This window comes from Crinia signifera, chromosome 7 (assembly GCF_055691185.1).
Source record: "Crinia signifera chromosome 7, ASM5569118v1, whole genome shotgun sequence".
Lineage (NCBI taxonomy): Eukaryota > Metazoa > Chordata > Amphibia > Anura > Myobatrachidae > Crinia > Crinia signifera.
The window spans coordinates 95742781-95758140 of record NC_139223.1 but is presented as its reverse complement, the minus strand read 5'-3'; the positions used below and the strand labels follow the sequence as shown (position 1 = coordinate 95758140).

The following is a 15360-nucleotide window of genomic DNA, read 5'->3' as shown; positions in this document are numbered from 1 at the left end:
ATGAGGTGTCAAGTGACTTCTCTTGTGGTTGAAGGGGAATTACCCAGCCAAAAACTGTGCACTGCTCAGCTCCCTTCTGAACTCTGTGTTGTTTACCAGGGTCCGGATCTGCAGCTGAAATGTGTGATGTGCAGCCAGTTGAGAGGGGTTAAGTGACTCGGCTGATACTGCAGTAAAGATCAGCGGTCACCAGCGGGAGACATCGGAGCTCCCCACACAGGTGCTGGGGGGCAAGTTTGACTGTTACATTGCAGCAGTAGTTGGAGAACCACGGCTATGCCATACTGTACTTGACTACTTTTGAAAAGTCATTTCAGAGAGACTATAGCTGGTAGTAGAATGCAACATACAAAGTTAAGGGGGTATGTAATTATCTGTCTAAAGAGCATGTCTGGCTACTACTATGGGTGTATCTATTGCCACCTAGAGGTTTGACCCACAGGGTAATTTCCCCCTAAGCCCTCTCCATGTCTCTGCCCACCCCAATAGCAGTGTCAGCGACTATAACCACCACTGTCCAACGGTATTGCACACCTGTCTCACCCAGCATCCAGTGTGCAAGCACAGCAATCCCACAACCCCCCCTTATTATTGACCTCTGTCCCTCACACTGCAACCCTTGTGTAACACAGCATCTAGCACCCTCGATTGTGCAGCCCCCATTGTCACATAGCATTGTGCACCTCATATTTTAGAGCATCTAGCACCCCCCACTGGTTACACAGCATCCGTCCCCCCCCCCCGTGTCACCCAGCATTCCATGTCTCACATAGCATCCATCCCCATGTGCCCCCCCAGCACTGCACCCCCTGAGAACTGCTGCAGTGGCTGAATATTGTGTTATAGTCTCCTTAGGGCAAGGTTCTCCTTGTGCACCCCAAATTGTTTAAGTAATACCCCTCTTACACCAGCCAAAATCCCGGGAAAATTGGAGCAAGGTTGCTCCCGAGTTCAACCCAGGAGTCCTGGCCCGGTGTGTGAAAGGGGTAGGGGTACGGGTTGCCGGTCCTCTGTGCATGCTGTCAGGCCAGGGATCCACAAAGGCGATGGGCTTAGATGACCGGACAGGCGTGTAGATGACGAAGCTCTCTGGCACCCTCACTGCAGCCGGTGAGCTGCATCATCCGCGCCCGCTGCCTGCGTGGAACCTCGGTCTCCACTGAGGACCAGCAACCCAGGGTGAGTACTCCCCACCTCTGCCGCCATCCAGCCGCCTCCCCACCTCCTTCCCACACTAGAAAATGCAGGGACTTTTTTGGTGTGAAAGCGGCCAACCCAGGAATGCCCCCGGCATGATCCCTGGGCCATATTCCCGGGTGGGTCACTGCATTTTCTGGTGTGAAAGGGGTATAAGCCATGGTCTGGGCGTTTTTAAGGGTTTTTTTTGATGGCCCACAATAAATTGCTTTAAAGTTCAGCAAATTCAAGTTCAAAGTATCTGTACATGGGACTGAAGACCCCCACATAGCCAATGAGGGAATCTACTGTAGTGTTAGGAGCTTTTTTATATTTACTGTTCATTTAAAATGTTTAAGCTCTTGCAATTGCAATCTATTCCCCAAGTGGATATCTATCTGTCTATCATCTATTATGTCAGTTGTAATACAATTATAAGTGTCGATAATATAATTAGAACTCTAAACTTTTACTGCTTACATATCTAAATTGTAATATTATAGTGTATGTGTTTTTTTTTCTCCTATAGAGATTACAATAATTGATGTGGGTTTAAAAGTCTCCAGGATCATCCAGGGCTTGGTAAAAGGTATGCATCTCATGTGTTTCTAGTCATTTCCCTCAGTTAAAAAAAGTTATTCTGTTCAAAAGATTATTGGGGTGGTATTCAATCTCTGATGCTATTTCTGACAGGGAAAATAGTGCCCACCGCCGATTCAATGCTGCCATTTCTGACAGCATTGAAGGTGGAAATCGACAAAACAGATCCGACTTTAAAACCGTGAATTGTCAAATTCATGTCTGTTTCTCAACCATCCCTTTTCGCCACTCGACATCGGATCTTTAAATTCTACCTGTCGAGTTGCAGATGAGCTGGCCCAAAATGGCTTGGGATTCTGACTGTATAGGTACGTTCCGACAGTCGGAATCCCATATTGACTACCCCTCTTAAACATTGAAATACTTTGCCAAACGTTCCTTCTTTCCCCACAGGAGACACATGCTTTATACTAGGGAGTAGGATTCTGGACAAGCTACCTGGAATAGCACATGACACAATGGGCGGTATTCAATGAGCCTGATTTGCCATGTGTGTAAGCACATGAATATATATTTAATTTAATTTAACAAATATATATATATATATATATATATATATATATATATATATATATATATATATATATATATAGCACAAGAGATAGAGTGCGCTAAAGTTTCAGTTGTAAAACCTCCACCACCAAAAATATATTTTACCACTGTAAAATGCAGGCTGTACGGTTTTAAATAAATTTCATAAAAAAAGTACAATATAAAATACAATAAAAAACTTTTTTTCATTCGTTTGACATGATTGAAGTACAGCAGACGAGAAACACACATCCAACGCGTTTCATCATAACGACTTCCTCAGGGGTAATGTTCAAAACGTAGTTAATGAATGAGATCAGTTTATTTCAATCCGCTAATGGTGTACCGGGTTGGGAATAGAACAGGCTGATAAGCCTTTTGATAATCTTCATTCACGACCAATCTGTGAATATTTGGTCCAATATAGACAAGTACTGTAAAGAGGCAATTTCTAGACGGGGACTATCAATATCGTTACGATCGGGTGTAGTGAATATACGGTCCCCTGCTGGCACTCCCGGGGGGCAGCCTGTGCTGCCTGGCACCCGTGGAGCCCACCTCCCCCCCACAAATGTTCTGGGGCAGGCAGAGAGACTTCCATCTCTCTGCCTGCCACCGTCCTCAGGCTCCCTGCGGCGTTCACCGCAGGAGCTCATATTCGCCGGTCAGGGGCAGCGAGCCCCTGACTCGTTGAATACCGGAGCCGGCGAGGCTCCGGAACGTGGCGAATGTGCAGCGAATCCGAAAAAGGATTCGCTGCACCTCGCAGGTATTCACATTGAATACCGCCCATAGTGTGCGCGTACACACTGTGCCAAAACTAGGGATAGCTGTAAGTGTATAAGAGTAGTTTGTGTATTTATCAGTCTCCTTCTTAGATTAGTGCAGTGGTCAGGGAACTCTGTCCTCATTACCCCACACTGCATGTTTTGCTGGTAAACCAGCAGGTGCACAGGTGTACTAATTACTCAGACACATATTATAAAGTCCGCAGGTGGAGTTAATTATTTCACTTGTGATTCTGTGAGGAGACCTGCAAAACATGCACTGCGTGGGGTAATGAGGACAGAGTTCCCTGACCACTGGATTAGTTTATAGGATTACTTAGTGTATTTCTAACGGTCACCTTTATAAAGTGCTAAACTGCTGTCTTGTATTTCTATCTGACATACTACTCTTCATATAAATATTTATGTTCATTAACTTGAAGTTAAAACCAATCTGTTATTGGCATTTACAATTTTATTACATTTTCTCCTTCATCCAGCAGGGGTCAGAGTTACTCTTTACAGTGGGTATGGAAGTGTAGTAACTGGGAGTTGGCACAGAAATTTGTGTGGCTGCTCCTCCCCTTCTATACACCTCCTAGAAGCCAGTCTTATTTTAGTGCCCTTGGGAGTTGGTCATGGGCTTCTTAGAAACCAAAGCTGTGTATACACGTTGCAAAATCGCTGGCAATATAATCACTAAGCAACCATATTGCCAGCGTTTTTTTTTTTTTTTTTTTCGTGCTGCAGCGATAAATCGCCGGGTGCACGCTCCCATTTTCAGTTTCCTAATGATCGGAGCTCCTGCGGCAGAGTCTCCTGTTCATCAGTGACCATATCTGGTCACTGATGATAAGGAGACACTGAGCAATCTATTGCTCAGCGTGTACACAGCAGTGTACACAGCTTAAAAGGTTTTTTTAAGGATAGTGTAGAGATTTCTGCAATCAGCAAGATGGCAAGACAGGCAGTGGCTGCCTCTGCCTGTCTTTGATGATGAAGCTGCATGGGTTTTTCACTGTTTTTTGAGCCGACATGTGCCGACAGGCGGTATTTCATGCCCTACCATCCACTAGGGCGTGGTGGGAGAATAAAATAGTGTGCCGAGCGCAGCGAGGCAACGTGCCCGAAGCATTGCGAGCGAAGCGATGCGAGGGTCCGATTCTCATTGCCAACTGTGTCCATGTCGACTGTGTCGACATTCGGATCAAAAAACAGTGAAAAACCCATGTCGACCTTATGACCAGTCGACCTTCCTCATGTCGACCTTTATGCAAATTCGACCTTAAGTCATGTCGACCTTGGCCCATGTCGACCTTAAGTCAGGTCGACCTTCCTGCCAGTCGACCTAGTGGGGTCGACCTAATGACTGTAGACCTAAATGCAGTCTGACGAATGATCCCATTCCGCTTGGGCAGCTCATCCTCTGAGCTTACACTTCAGAAGGATAGAGAGACTTCAAGAAAAGCCTCTGCTGTGGAAGGTCTAACTAGGTGTGCTGGCAGAGCCTAGTTAGTGTCTCTCCTGACCCCATCCTTTCTTATAAGGAAAATACACTGTGTCCTCAGATTATTAGTCAATGTGGACATGCATTTTGAGGGGGGAGACTTTGCAGGTCATACAGAGGACAACAGGCAGCTTCAGCCTGGCTGAGCTGTTACAATGTTTAATCAGATCACATGCTATGGTGATGTTACACATAGGTTGTCACAGGGTTCACTGCCTAAAGGTGGCCATACATCAAAAAGATATTGTACCCAATCATACAATCTCAATTGATTGTAAAGGCCCATACACACTAGTAGACTTTCATTTCAAAAGACTTTGCCAAAATCTTTGATAGATATATCTTTCAGCAAAGTAGTGTGTAGACACTGGACTATTTTCCTCAAAGAGCAAGAGATTTTCAGGAGGCGAAAGACTTCGCTGAAAATCTTTCATATACAAGGCTATTTACATAATGGGCTGGGTTTGAATTCCAAAGGGTGGGCCTGATTCAGAACTGATAGCTGGGCTGCGTATATTCGAAGCCCAGCAATCCGTAAAACTCCACTCCGCCCTGACTGGGAAAAATCCCGCCCGTGCCCGTGTGCAGGGCAAACATTTCATTTGTAGCCGTGCACATAGTGAGAAATTTGCCAGCAATGTATACGTTATGCCATAACAAAATATACATTGGGGGGGGGGGAAGAGAGTGGCGGTGGTAACATATACATTGCTGGCCTGCAAAAAGTTTAAGGCATGGCTTTGTGGGACAGGGGACTAAACACATCATAATGCCAATTACACATTATACCACATACTAGAACGCCCATTACACAATATGCCACACACCATTAGGTGATGGGCAGTGGGTGACATCAGTGTGATGAGCAGTGAGTGATAGTGAGTGAGTGATAGTAATGGATAGTGGGTGACAGCAGCATAAGGGTGGTGGATGAGGTTGATGGGCAGTGGGTGACAGAAGCGTGAGGGTGACAGGCAGTGGGTGATAGTGATGGATAGTGGGTGACAGCAACGTGAGGGTGACGGGCAGTGGGTGATAGTGATGGATAGTGGGTGACAGCAGCATAAGGGTGGTGGATGAGGGTGATGGGCAGTGGGTGACAGCAGCGTGAGGGTGACGGGCAGTGGGTGATAGTGGGGGACAGCAGTGTTAAGGTGATGGGCAGTGAGTGATAGTAATGGATTGTGGGTGACAGCAGTGTGAGGATGGCCCGGTGAAGGTGACGGAAAGTGTACTGGCTCGGGGGGGCACATGCCATCCTGCCTCCCGACACAGTCCGCCACTGGAACTTTGGCCCATAGGATTATGGGGCCCTAGGGCAACTGCCCATCAAGCCCTTGCACTAAGACGGCCCTAAATATACAGATGTAGCCGGCCACATCTTTACAGTGGATGGCGATTCATGTTCTATTATTGTCTTATTAAAAGCTATGCAGCTGTGACTATAAATCTGTTTGAAAATAGTGCACTGCATGTACTAGTATCTACTGCAATTAACACAATACTGTACCTGCTCTATTCAGGCAGCTGTGAATGTTGTCACCCTGGTCTTAATATAATTATTAAGCAGAGAAGAACATCTCTTTTTGTAGTGTAGGTTACTATGCTAAAATGAGAGAAAATTATTTTTCATATACAGTGCCAACTTTTTTATTTTTGTTTTCATTTCTTTTGCAGGAAATAAGGTTAAAACAGGCTTGCTTTTTGATCCTAGAAGCAAATCCTTGGTTCTTAATGGCAAACCAGGACATCTCCAGTTTTATTCACTACATGATGACAAACCTCTGTATAATGTAGGTTCTATGATGGCTGAAGTCTTTCTCTTATTCTAAACAAGCAAAGGACTGTTTTGTTGCATGTTAATGTTCATGCATGTAATGCAGAATACATTTCTTGGGACTATGGTACCGCGTACATCATGCCCATATGTTATTTGTGAGTGGAGACATCTTAAATATGGTTCATAATGGCATAAGTGACATGTAACCACAATTACAAGTTTAGTTATATAACTGTAATGCCCCTAAACATGTAGCGATTTGTGCCTATTTTCTAAGCGATCATTTAAAAATTAAGCACGGATGGTTTCGTGTGTATATGCGGTCCCGTGCTTCGCCATCGCCGGCTGGGATATTCAGTGCATGCACTAAATATTTGAGATCGCTTAGCAAGTGCTAATAGGCAAACATAGGTTAGCACAGGTCGCTCAGCACACATTGCTGGTGCATAGCATGGGTATAGCGATGTGTGCTGAGCGATCTGTGCTTACCTTGATTCCTCCTCCTGTGTGTACAGTAGGAGGAAATAATCTATTAGAAATAGAGATAAATACATGCACTGCAGGATACAAAGTAAAAAAAAAAATTGGTTGTATAGTAGTAAAAAATAGGTAAATACAGTGCTGAAAACCGCAAGAAAATATGTACAAAACATGATGTTGAAGACACAATTTACATAAAATATATAAAGAAACATTAATATTACAAATAAGGTTAAATATTAAGCAATATTACAAGTTAATAGGGTAGTTGAAAGCATGTATGCATACAATATTATATTTTGCATGCACTTACGGTTTATACTCAATGGGAAGTATCTAAATAGCCAATGTAATTTACCATGGCTAATGGAGTCACCGGGGGCTTTCCAATTAGCCCCGATAACCAGCAGAATGATAAGCACCCCTCAGGCACGGTAACGCATGAATTTGGGAACTTGCCAAGAATACCAATTGTTATTACCTTAAACGCCCAAACACACTGGGTGACTTTGAGCTTAAAGTCGATCAAAACAGCATGTTTGAGTGGCTTTCAGCTCAAAGCCTCAGCGGTGAGCGCTGCTGCACGCTCCTGCATCATCGCCAGAAAAGCTGTTCATCTGCTGGGCGGCTTTGAGGACGGCTGTGCATAGTGCTGCACTATGCACAGCCGGCCTCTCCCCGCTGACGCGCCGGGCAAGGGGTAAGCCGCTCAATGTGTATGCACTGAGCAGCTTTACCTCCAGCGATGAATGTGATCATCGCTGTCCATACACGCCGGGTATAGTCGCCCAGTGTGTATGGACCTTAAACTTACTCTGTTTCAGGTATTGAAACCTTGTTTCAAGCTCAAATAAAGTACATTTGTGTGTATTTCATGTGTTAGATGTGTTTATACAACATAAATACATTTTATGTACACACATGGGTTCCATCCTCAAGATACCTAAATTAAATATAATAATAAATGCTTCAATCCTGAACATTTAGGATAAAGGCCCATACACACTGGGTGACTTTGAGCTGAAAGCCGCTCAAAACAGCAGGTTGCCCCTGAGTATGCCCCAGTGAGGAGCTCTGCTGCGCGCTCCCGCATCATCAATGGGAAAGCCGCTCATCTGCTGGTAATACCAGCAGATAAGCCGCTTTGAGGACTGCTTTGCATAGCACTGCACTACGCGAAGCCGTCCTCCCCCTCTGCCGGCTCCGGGCAGGGGGAAAGCCGCTCAGTGTGTATGCACTGAGCGGCTTTCTCTGCAGCGGTGATTGTCATCATCACTGTCCATACACGCTGGGCATAGTCGCCCAATGTGTATGGACCCTTAGGGATACTCAACTTGTAGTACTGACCTGACCATGAGCCCATACTAGCAGAAATGTGTCTGAATTTTGTAAATTTTCTACTTTTGTATTTGCTTTTATGTATTATTTCATTGGCCTTTAATTGTATTAATAATCATGGTTTATTTATTGTGCACAGCTGGATATTGCACAGCAAGAGTTTGTCAATCAGTTAGGGTTGCAGTATATGGATTTGGTGAAGGCTGCATTCAGTAGCAAAGGGTATTGGTTAGCCACCGTGGAAGAGTTAGAAGGAAAGGAAAAGGACACCGTTGACGTGCAGATGAAAATTTGGGAGTTCAGTGAAGAGCTGCAAAGGTACCTATATAAGCTAAATTTGTCTTTGCAACAAGGGATTAAAGGTTTACTAGATTATATTTGTTTTTACTATAAAAACATGTTTGCAATATGTTTTATTTCGGTACTTGTTTAGTTCACGGCGGCAGCTTGCACCACTCTGTTTGAATCTTGTCAGCTTACCAAACTGCCTTACTTCTCTAAGCTACGTTATCAGCATAGCGCCTGTTTGAATCCTGGCAGCTCGCCAGCTGCCTTACTTCTGCAATCCTACGCTGACTCCGCAGCAGCCCATCACTGGCGCTTTTAGTTCCACAGTGAAATAGACAGCCCAGCACACCGCTAACAAAGGGGGCACACCGGGCTGCCTTCTCTAAGCTACGTTATCCGCGTAGCACAGGCAGCATCACTACGCTGACGGGGATATATATATGTGTGTGTGTATATGTATGTGTATAAGCACCTCGTCGTCAGGGCACAGCAAAAGGTTTGCTGTGCCCTGACGACGAGGTGCTTGCCTCAAAAGCGCTTGGCTTTATAATACAGCCATGTTGTAAAATCCTGCTTGTGACTTTTATTCATTTGCCGTCATCCGAGCGCCTCTGAAATTGGATTGTGTATGTATATATGTATGTATGTATGTATGTATGTGTGTGTGTGTGTGTGTGTGTGTGTGTATGTATATATATATATATATATATATATATAATCTCCCTGAGGACGGGCTACACGCCCGAAAACATGTTGGATGAATAAATAACTTTTTCACGTTTTCATCAAATCCGAGAGTGCCGCCTGATTACTACCTCTACACTAGGGCCCTTATTCTGATCGGTGCGGCCAGAGCCGCATATGCGGCTCCGACCGCACAGACGAATCCCCGCCTTGCATACGGATCGCCACCTCCGTCCGTACGCGGATATGTGGCGATCCGTATGAAAGTGGACGGGGATACGCCTCCTCCACCTTGGGAGCAGCCCCTGCATTCGATGGTCGCAGACCATCGAAGGCAGGGCCGCACGCTCCACCAGGTCCCGCAACACAAGACCTCACGGACACTTGTCCGTGTGAAATCTTGTATTGGGGCGGGCAGCTGACATCCGGCGATGTCAGCTGCCCGCCCCCTACACGAGCGTCACGGCCTCATTACCATGCATACGCCCCGCGTTTGCATGGGAACGCCCATGAAACGCGGGCGTATGCATAGGGAAATGAGGCTAAGTAGCCCCTCACGCCCCTATCCGCCCCCTTTGCGGCGTTCAAAAAAAGTGTGCGGCGATTTCGCCTGCACATGCGCAGAGTGCCCTCTGCACATGCGCAGACCGAAAACATCGGCGGAACGGCCGCATGCGGCCGTTACCGCACGAACCAGAATAAGGGCCTAGGAGTCCACGCTGGAAGGCACCGGGTCAGCAATATTTGCATCATCCATTTGATAGTGCCGGCTCACACAGAGTATATATATACATATGTATGTATGTATGTATGTACATATATATATATATATATATATATATATATATATATATATATATATATATATATATGTGTGTATGTATGTATATATATATATGTATGTGTGTGTGTGTGTGTGTGTGTGTGTGTGTGTGTGTATATATGTATGTATATATGTGTGTGTGTGTGTACATATATGTGTATGTGTGTATATATATATTTCTCTTTCAATGGTCCTGGTGACACAGCTTCACATTGGGATGTAGGAGGGTCCGTAGGAGCCAGGCACCTATCCTAAAGCTTTAGAGGGTAGGCTCCTCCCCTACTGCATCCCAGACTCCTCAGTTCGTGTTAGGTGCCCACTGGAGTGGGTGCTATTCTAAAGGGCTGCTGGAGCAGCTGAAGAATTAGAGTTAGTTAGGGTTTTTATTGTTTTATTAACTTTTACTCTAGCTAGGTAGGCACAGTGTGAGGATTCTCATTAGTGAATCCTCACACTGCTAGCGCAGCAGGAGCTGACAGAAGCGCGTCCTGTCAGCTCGCTGTGCACAGGGGAGACGCTGTCTGGCCTCCCTGTGCAGCGCTTACAGCTTCTTTTAAGAAGCTTCCTGGGCTCCGGAGCGTTCTGAAACCGGCTTCACGCTAGGTGGGGATCATGGGGGACAGGCGCTCTGTGATGGCGGCGGCCATTTTCTGCGGAGCTTACACACTGAGCTCCTATATGAGAGGACAGCAGTGTGTTACAGGCATGTACCGAGTGGTCCCCAGCTGAGGGGGAGATACTGGAACTAGGAAATCCTGCAATGGGAGCGGCTTTCTGGGGGTGGTTGGCGCCAAAAGTCACAGACCCTGCAGCAGCAGGGACGTGAAGTCTCTTCCCTCACTCTGTTTTGGCGCTATTCGGAACGCTTGCAGCGGAGCTGAGCTGGCTTACAGATCCTGACAGTGTGATTGGATTTCCTGGGCATCGCTTTCCCCATACTGAAGACTACAGACAGCTAAGTGACTGAGTACACTGTATATAATGCCTGTATTTTTAATGCACTGTGACTATGTTATTTGAGAACATCATATCTGAGCAACACTCTGTAGTTTTGGGGGAGGGAGCCTTATATGCATTGAGCGCTTGCAGTGGTTGTACACTGAAATTTGTCCCTGAGCAGATGGCCAGGGGGGGCTTATGTATTGCTTGCGCTACTGTGAAACCCATGGGGAGTGAACTCCAGAGGGTAGTGCTATCGGAACCTGTGTGGGCAAGTCCCTGGGCAGGTCAGTTAATGCTTTGGTGCATTGCTGGACAGGCAGAGTGATGTGCTGGTAACTTCCCCTAGACCATTGCCATTATCTCAGCAGTCCTCTGGCTCCTTGCTTCTGATCCAGACAGATCCTGTCTTATTATGCAGGATACTGCTAAGGGATTCAGCAGGTTTAATTACTTGTTGGACAAGTTTGATGGTGATTCTGTGGGGACCCCGAAAAGGTCTTATTCAGTGCCATGTTAGCTGCTGATCAGTATTCAGACATTCCCTGGGTGCAGGGTGGTGATTCTGAAGAGTCCTCAGTCTCAGGGGGGAGGATTTTATTGCTGCTGTTAAACAGGCATTGAATTTGTCTGTGGAGGATAAAACTCCTGCAAAGGGTGTTTTTTTAAGAGACAGAGTAAAGAAACAGTTACTTTCCCTGCAAAGGGGCCTGGGAAACCCCTGATAAAAGGCTTCAGATACCTTAAAGATTTTCAAGCCTGTACCCCATGCCTGAGGCGCATGCTGACTTCTGGAAAAAAGTTCCAGTGGTAGATGCTTCTGTGGCACGTTTGTCAAAAGCCACTGTGCTACCAGTACAAGGGGGAGCAGCGTTTAAGTACCCTGTAGACATAAAGCTGGAGGGTAACCTCAAGGCAATATTTGTAGGGGTGGGATACACCCTACGCCCTCTGATTGCTTCAGCCTGGGTCTCTAAGGCCATGATCGTGTGGGCCAGTAATTTGTGCACTATTTACACGCTGACCCTTGTCTGTTATTGCTTGCGGAGAAGCTTAAAAGCAGCTTTAGAGCATGTACTGGAGTTTGAGGAGGAAGGTCTCAAAATGGCTGCCAGAGTTTCCACAGTGTCTGTAAATGCCAGGAGAGTGCTCTGGCTTAAGGCTTGGGAGGCATATAATGTGTCTAAGAAAGCCTTAGAGGCATTAGCTTTTAAAGGAAAGCTGTTATTTGCTTCGGAACTGAAAGAGATTATTAAGCAGGCCACAGGTGGCAAAAGTACTTTCCTGCCAGCCAAGCAGACATCAAGGTTTTCTGCTTTCAGGCCGTCCTTTCGGCCCTCCCCTAGAGGAGGTGCGTCCTTTCGAGGACAGTCTTTTAGGGGATAGTCTCAGTCCTCCAGGGGCAAGGCCCCAAAGTCAAAATTTGGTTCCTTTCATAAGAAACCAAAGGAGAGGACAAACCCTCCGCATGACTGCCAGGGGTTTTGCCCGGCAGTGATCAAGGTGGGGGGACGTCTGACACTGTTCAAAGACGCATGGGCAATGTTAGACCGGGATTCTTGGGTGTTAGAAATTATAACCCAGGGTTACAGAATTCCCTTCAAAGGGCTTCTTCCAAGAAGATTCATTCCCACGCCAATACCAAAGGAGGCTCGGCTCCGTACAGCTCTCTTGGGAGCGGCTCATTCTCTTTTAGAGAAGGGTGTGGTGATCCCGGTTCCCAGAGCGGAGTGGAAAAAAAGATTTTTGTTTCACTCTGTTTCTGGGGCCCATACCAGACGGGTCTTTCAGACCGATTCTCAATTTACAGTCATTAAATATCCAATTGTGGGTAGACCATTTCAAATGGAGTCTCTAAGGTCAGTGCTGCTAAGCCTGGACCAGGGAGAATTTTTGGCGTCCATGGATGTCCAGGACGCGTACCTTCATGTTCTTATCCAACCCAGAACATCAGGCTCTATTGAGGTTTGCGATAAGAGACCTGCACTTGCAATTCCAGGCGTTGCTCTTCGGCCTGGCCACAGCGCCAAGGGTATTCACCAAAATAATGTCTGTAATGGAGGCTGTGATTCGACTGAGGGGAATCACGGTGATTCCATATTTGGACGACCTGCTGTTAAAAGCGGAGTCGGCAGACATGTTGAAGAGTCACTGGGCAGAAGCCATCGGGTTTTTGCAGGCTCACAGCTGGCTTTTAAATTTACAAAAGTCTCAGTTGGTGCCGTCACAGAGACTCCATTTCCTGGGAGTTGTTCTGGATACCCACCTACATCGGGTATTTCTACCATAGGCAAAGGCCAGGGATCTGGCTGCCTTGGTCCAGGAGATCCTCGGGTCTCAGAGCACATCAATATGGAGGTGCCTCGAGCTGCTGGGAAAAATGGTGACGTTTTTCGAGATGTTGCAGTTCGCCAGGTTCCACTCTCGAGTGTTCCAGTGGAACATTCTGACAAATTGGTCAGGAAATACTGACCATGAAGTCAGAACAAATAGTGTTGTCTTCAGAAACTCGATCCTCCCTGAAATAGTGGACGGAGGTGGATTCCCTTCAGTGGGGTAGGTACCTGCAGTCCTGGAGCTGGCTGGTAGTCACTACCGACGCCAGTCTCAGGGACTGGGGGGCAGTAGTCTTGGACCTACGTCTGCAAGGCTGGTGAACCCCAGAGGAGTCTGCCTTGCCGATCAATATCTCGGAACTGAGAGCTGTGTGGAAGGTGATTTCTCTGGCGGGAGAAAGATTACAGAGGCTCCCTTTAAGGATTCAGACCGACAACGCCACAGCTGTGGCATATCTGAATCACCAGGGAGGCACACGCAGCAAAGCTGGCTATGTGGGAGGTGTCCCGAATCTTCTTGTGGGCGGAACAGAATGTTCCAGCATTATCAGCAATATTCATACCAGGAGTGGAGAATATAGAGGCTGACTTCCTGAGCAGGGAGGAGCTGATGGAAGGGGAACCTGAACCCACAAGTGTTTCACCAGATTACACTAAGGTGGGGTACTCTGGATGTGGACCTGATGGCATCCAGGTTCAACCATCAGGTGCCCAGGTTTTATGCCAGGACGAGGGATCCGCTGGCAGAAGCAGTGGATGCCATGACTATTCCCTGGGAGGGGAATCTTCTTTATGTTTTTCGGCCAGTTCCAAGACTGGCAAGAGTGTTTAAAAAGAAAAAGATACAGGCCAAGACAATTCCAGTAATTTTAGTGGCCCTAGATTGGCCAAGGAGGTCCTGGTACTCGAGGCTTCAGAGATTGTCTGTGGACTCGCGGCGTCTACCTCTGAGGTCAGACCTTCTAGAGCAAGGACCGTTCAACCATCTGGATTTAGCTCGATTAATTTTGATGGCCTGGTTGTTGAAACCGCCGTTTGAGGAATAAAGGATTCTCAGAGGCGGTGGTTAACACAATGATTAAAGTCAGAAAGTCAGTGTCTTCTGCAGATTATTATAGGGTCTGGAAGACCTATATTCGATGGTGTGAAAGACAAAAGTCACACACATCACGCTTTAGAGTTTTGCAGGATGGCTTTTCCTCCGGGTTAAGCCTTCAGTCACTCAAAGTACAGATCTCGGCCTTGTCCTTTTACTCCCAAAGAAGGATTGCATTGTTACCGGAAGTACAGACCTTCCGGCAGGGGGTGTCTTGATTGAAACCTCCCTACAAGCAACCATGTCACCTTGTTAGTTTTGTATGACATACACAAAATTGGTTGGCCTGCTTCTAAGCAGACCATTGCTAGGTGATTGCGCTCTGTTACAGCGTTTGCATATACTAAAGTTGGTAGGCCTGTACCGGCCAGGATTAATGCGCATACCACCAGGTCGGTCGCCACCTCTTGGGCGGTTCGACATGGGGCGACAGCTGAGCAGGTTTGCAGGGCTGTCACTTGGTCATCTGTTCATACCTTTGCCAAATTCTATAGGTTCCATGAGTTCGCGTCGGTGGACTCATTATTCGGGCGAGCAGTGATGAGAGCTGCAGACCTGAGCGTACCCACCCAAAGGACCGGCTCTGGAACGTCCCAATGTGAAGCTGTGTCACCAGGACCATTGAAAGAGAAAAAGGGATTTTTGTAAGAACTTACCGTTCGAATCCCTTTCTCTGATATGGTCCTGGTGACACAGCGATCCCTCCCTTACGCTCAGTAAGTATGCCAGGTTCATGATGATTCATGTTATTTGGTTAAAAGTTATTGTTGAAAAATGTGCATATAATGTGTGCAGGCGTTTGTACTGAGTTAATGTATTCCAGTGGCTTTGAAAGATTGAACTGAGTAGTCTGGGATGCAGTAGGGGAGGAGCCTACCCTCTAAAGCTTTAGGATAGGTGCCTGGCTCCTACGGACTTTCCTACATCCCAATGTGAAGCTGTGTCACCAGGACCATATCAGAGAAAGGGATTCGAACGGTAAGTTCTTACAAAAATCCCTTTATTTATATATATA

At 46.5% G+C, this 15360-nt stretch overlaps 1 protein-coding gene across 1 annotated transcript in view; it reads left to right on the top strand.

Annotated features, from left to right (window-relative positions):
- The window catches only part of WDR75 (WD repeat domain 75), a 334745-nt gene that overhangs the window by 178592 nt on the left and 140793 nt on the right, over positions 1-15360 (top strand). Inside the window, exons 10-12 of the mRNA XM_083153502.1 lie at positions 1706-1765; positions 6259-6374; positions 8319-8497. Coding sequence (XP_083009628.1) covers positions 1706-1765; positions 6259-6374; positions 8319-8497 — 355 coding nt within the window. The remainder of the gene's footprint in view (positions 1-1705; positions 1766-6258; positions 6375-8318; positions 8498-15360) is intronic.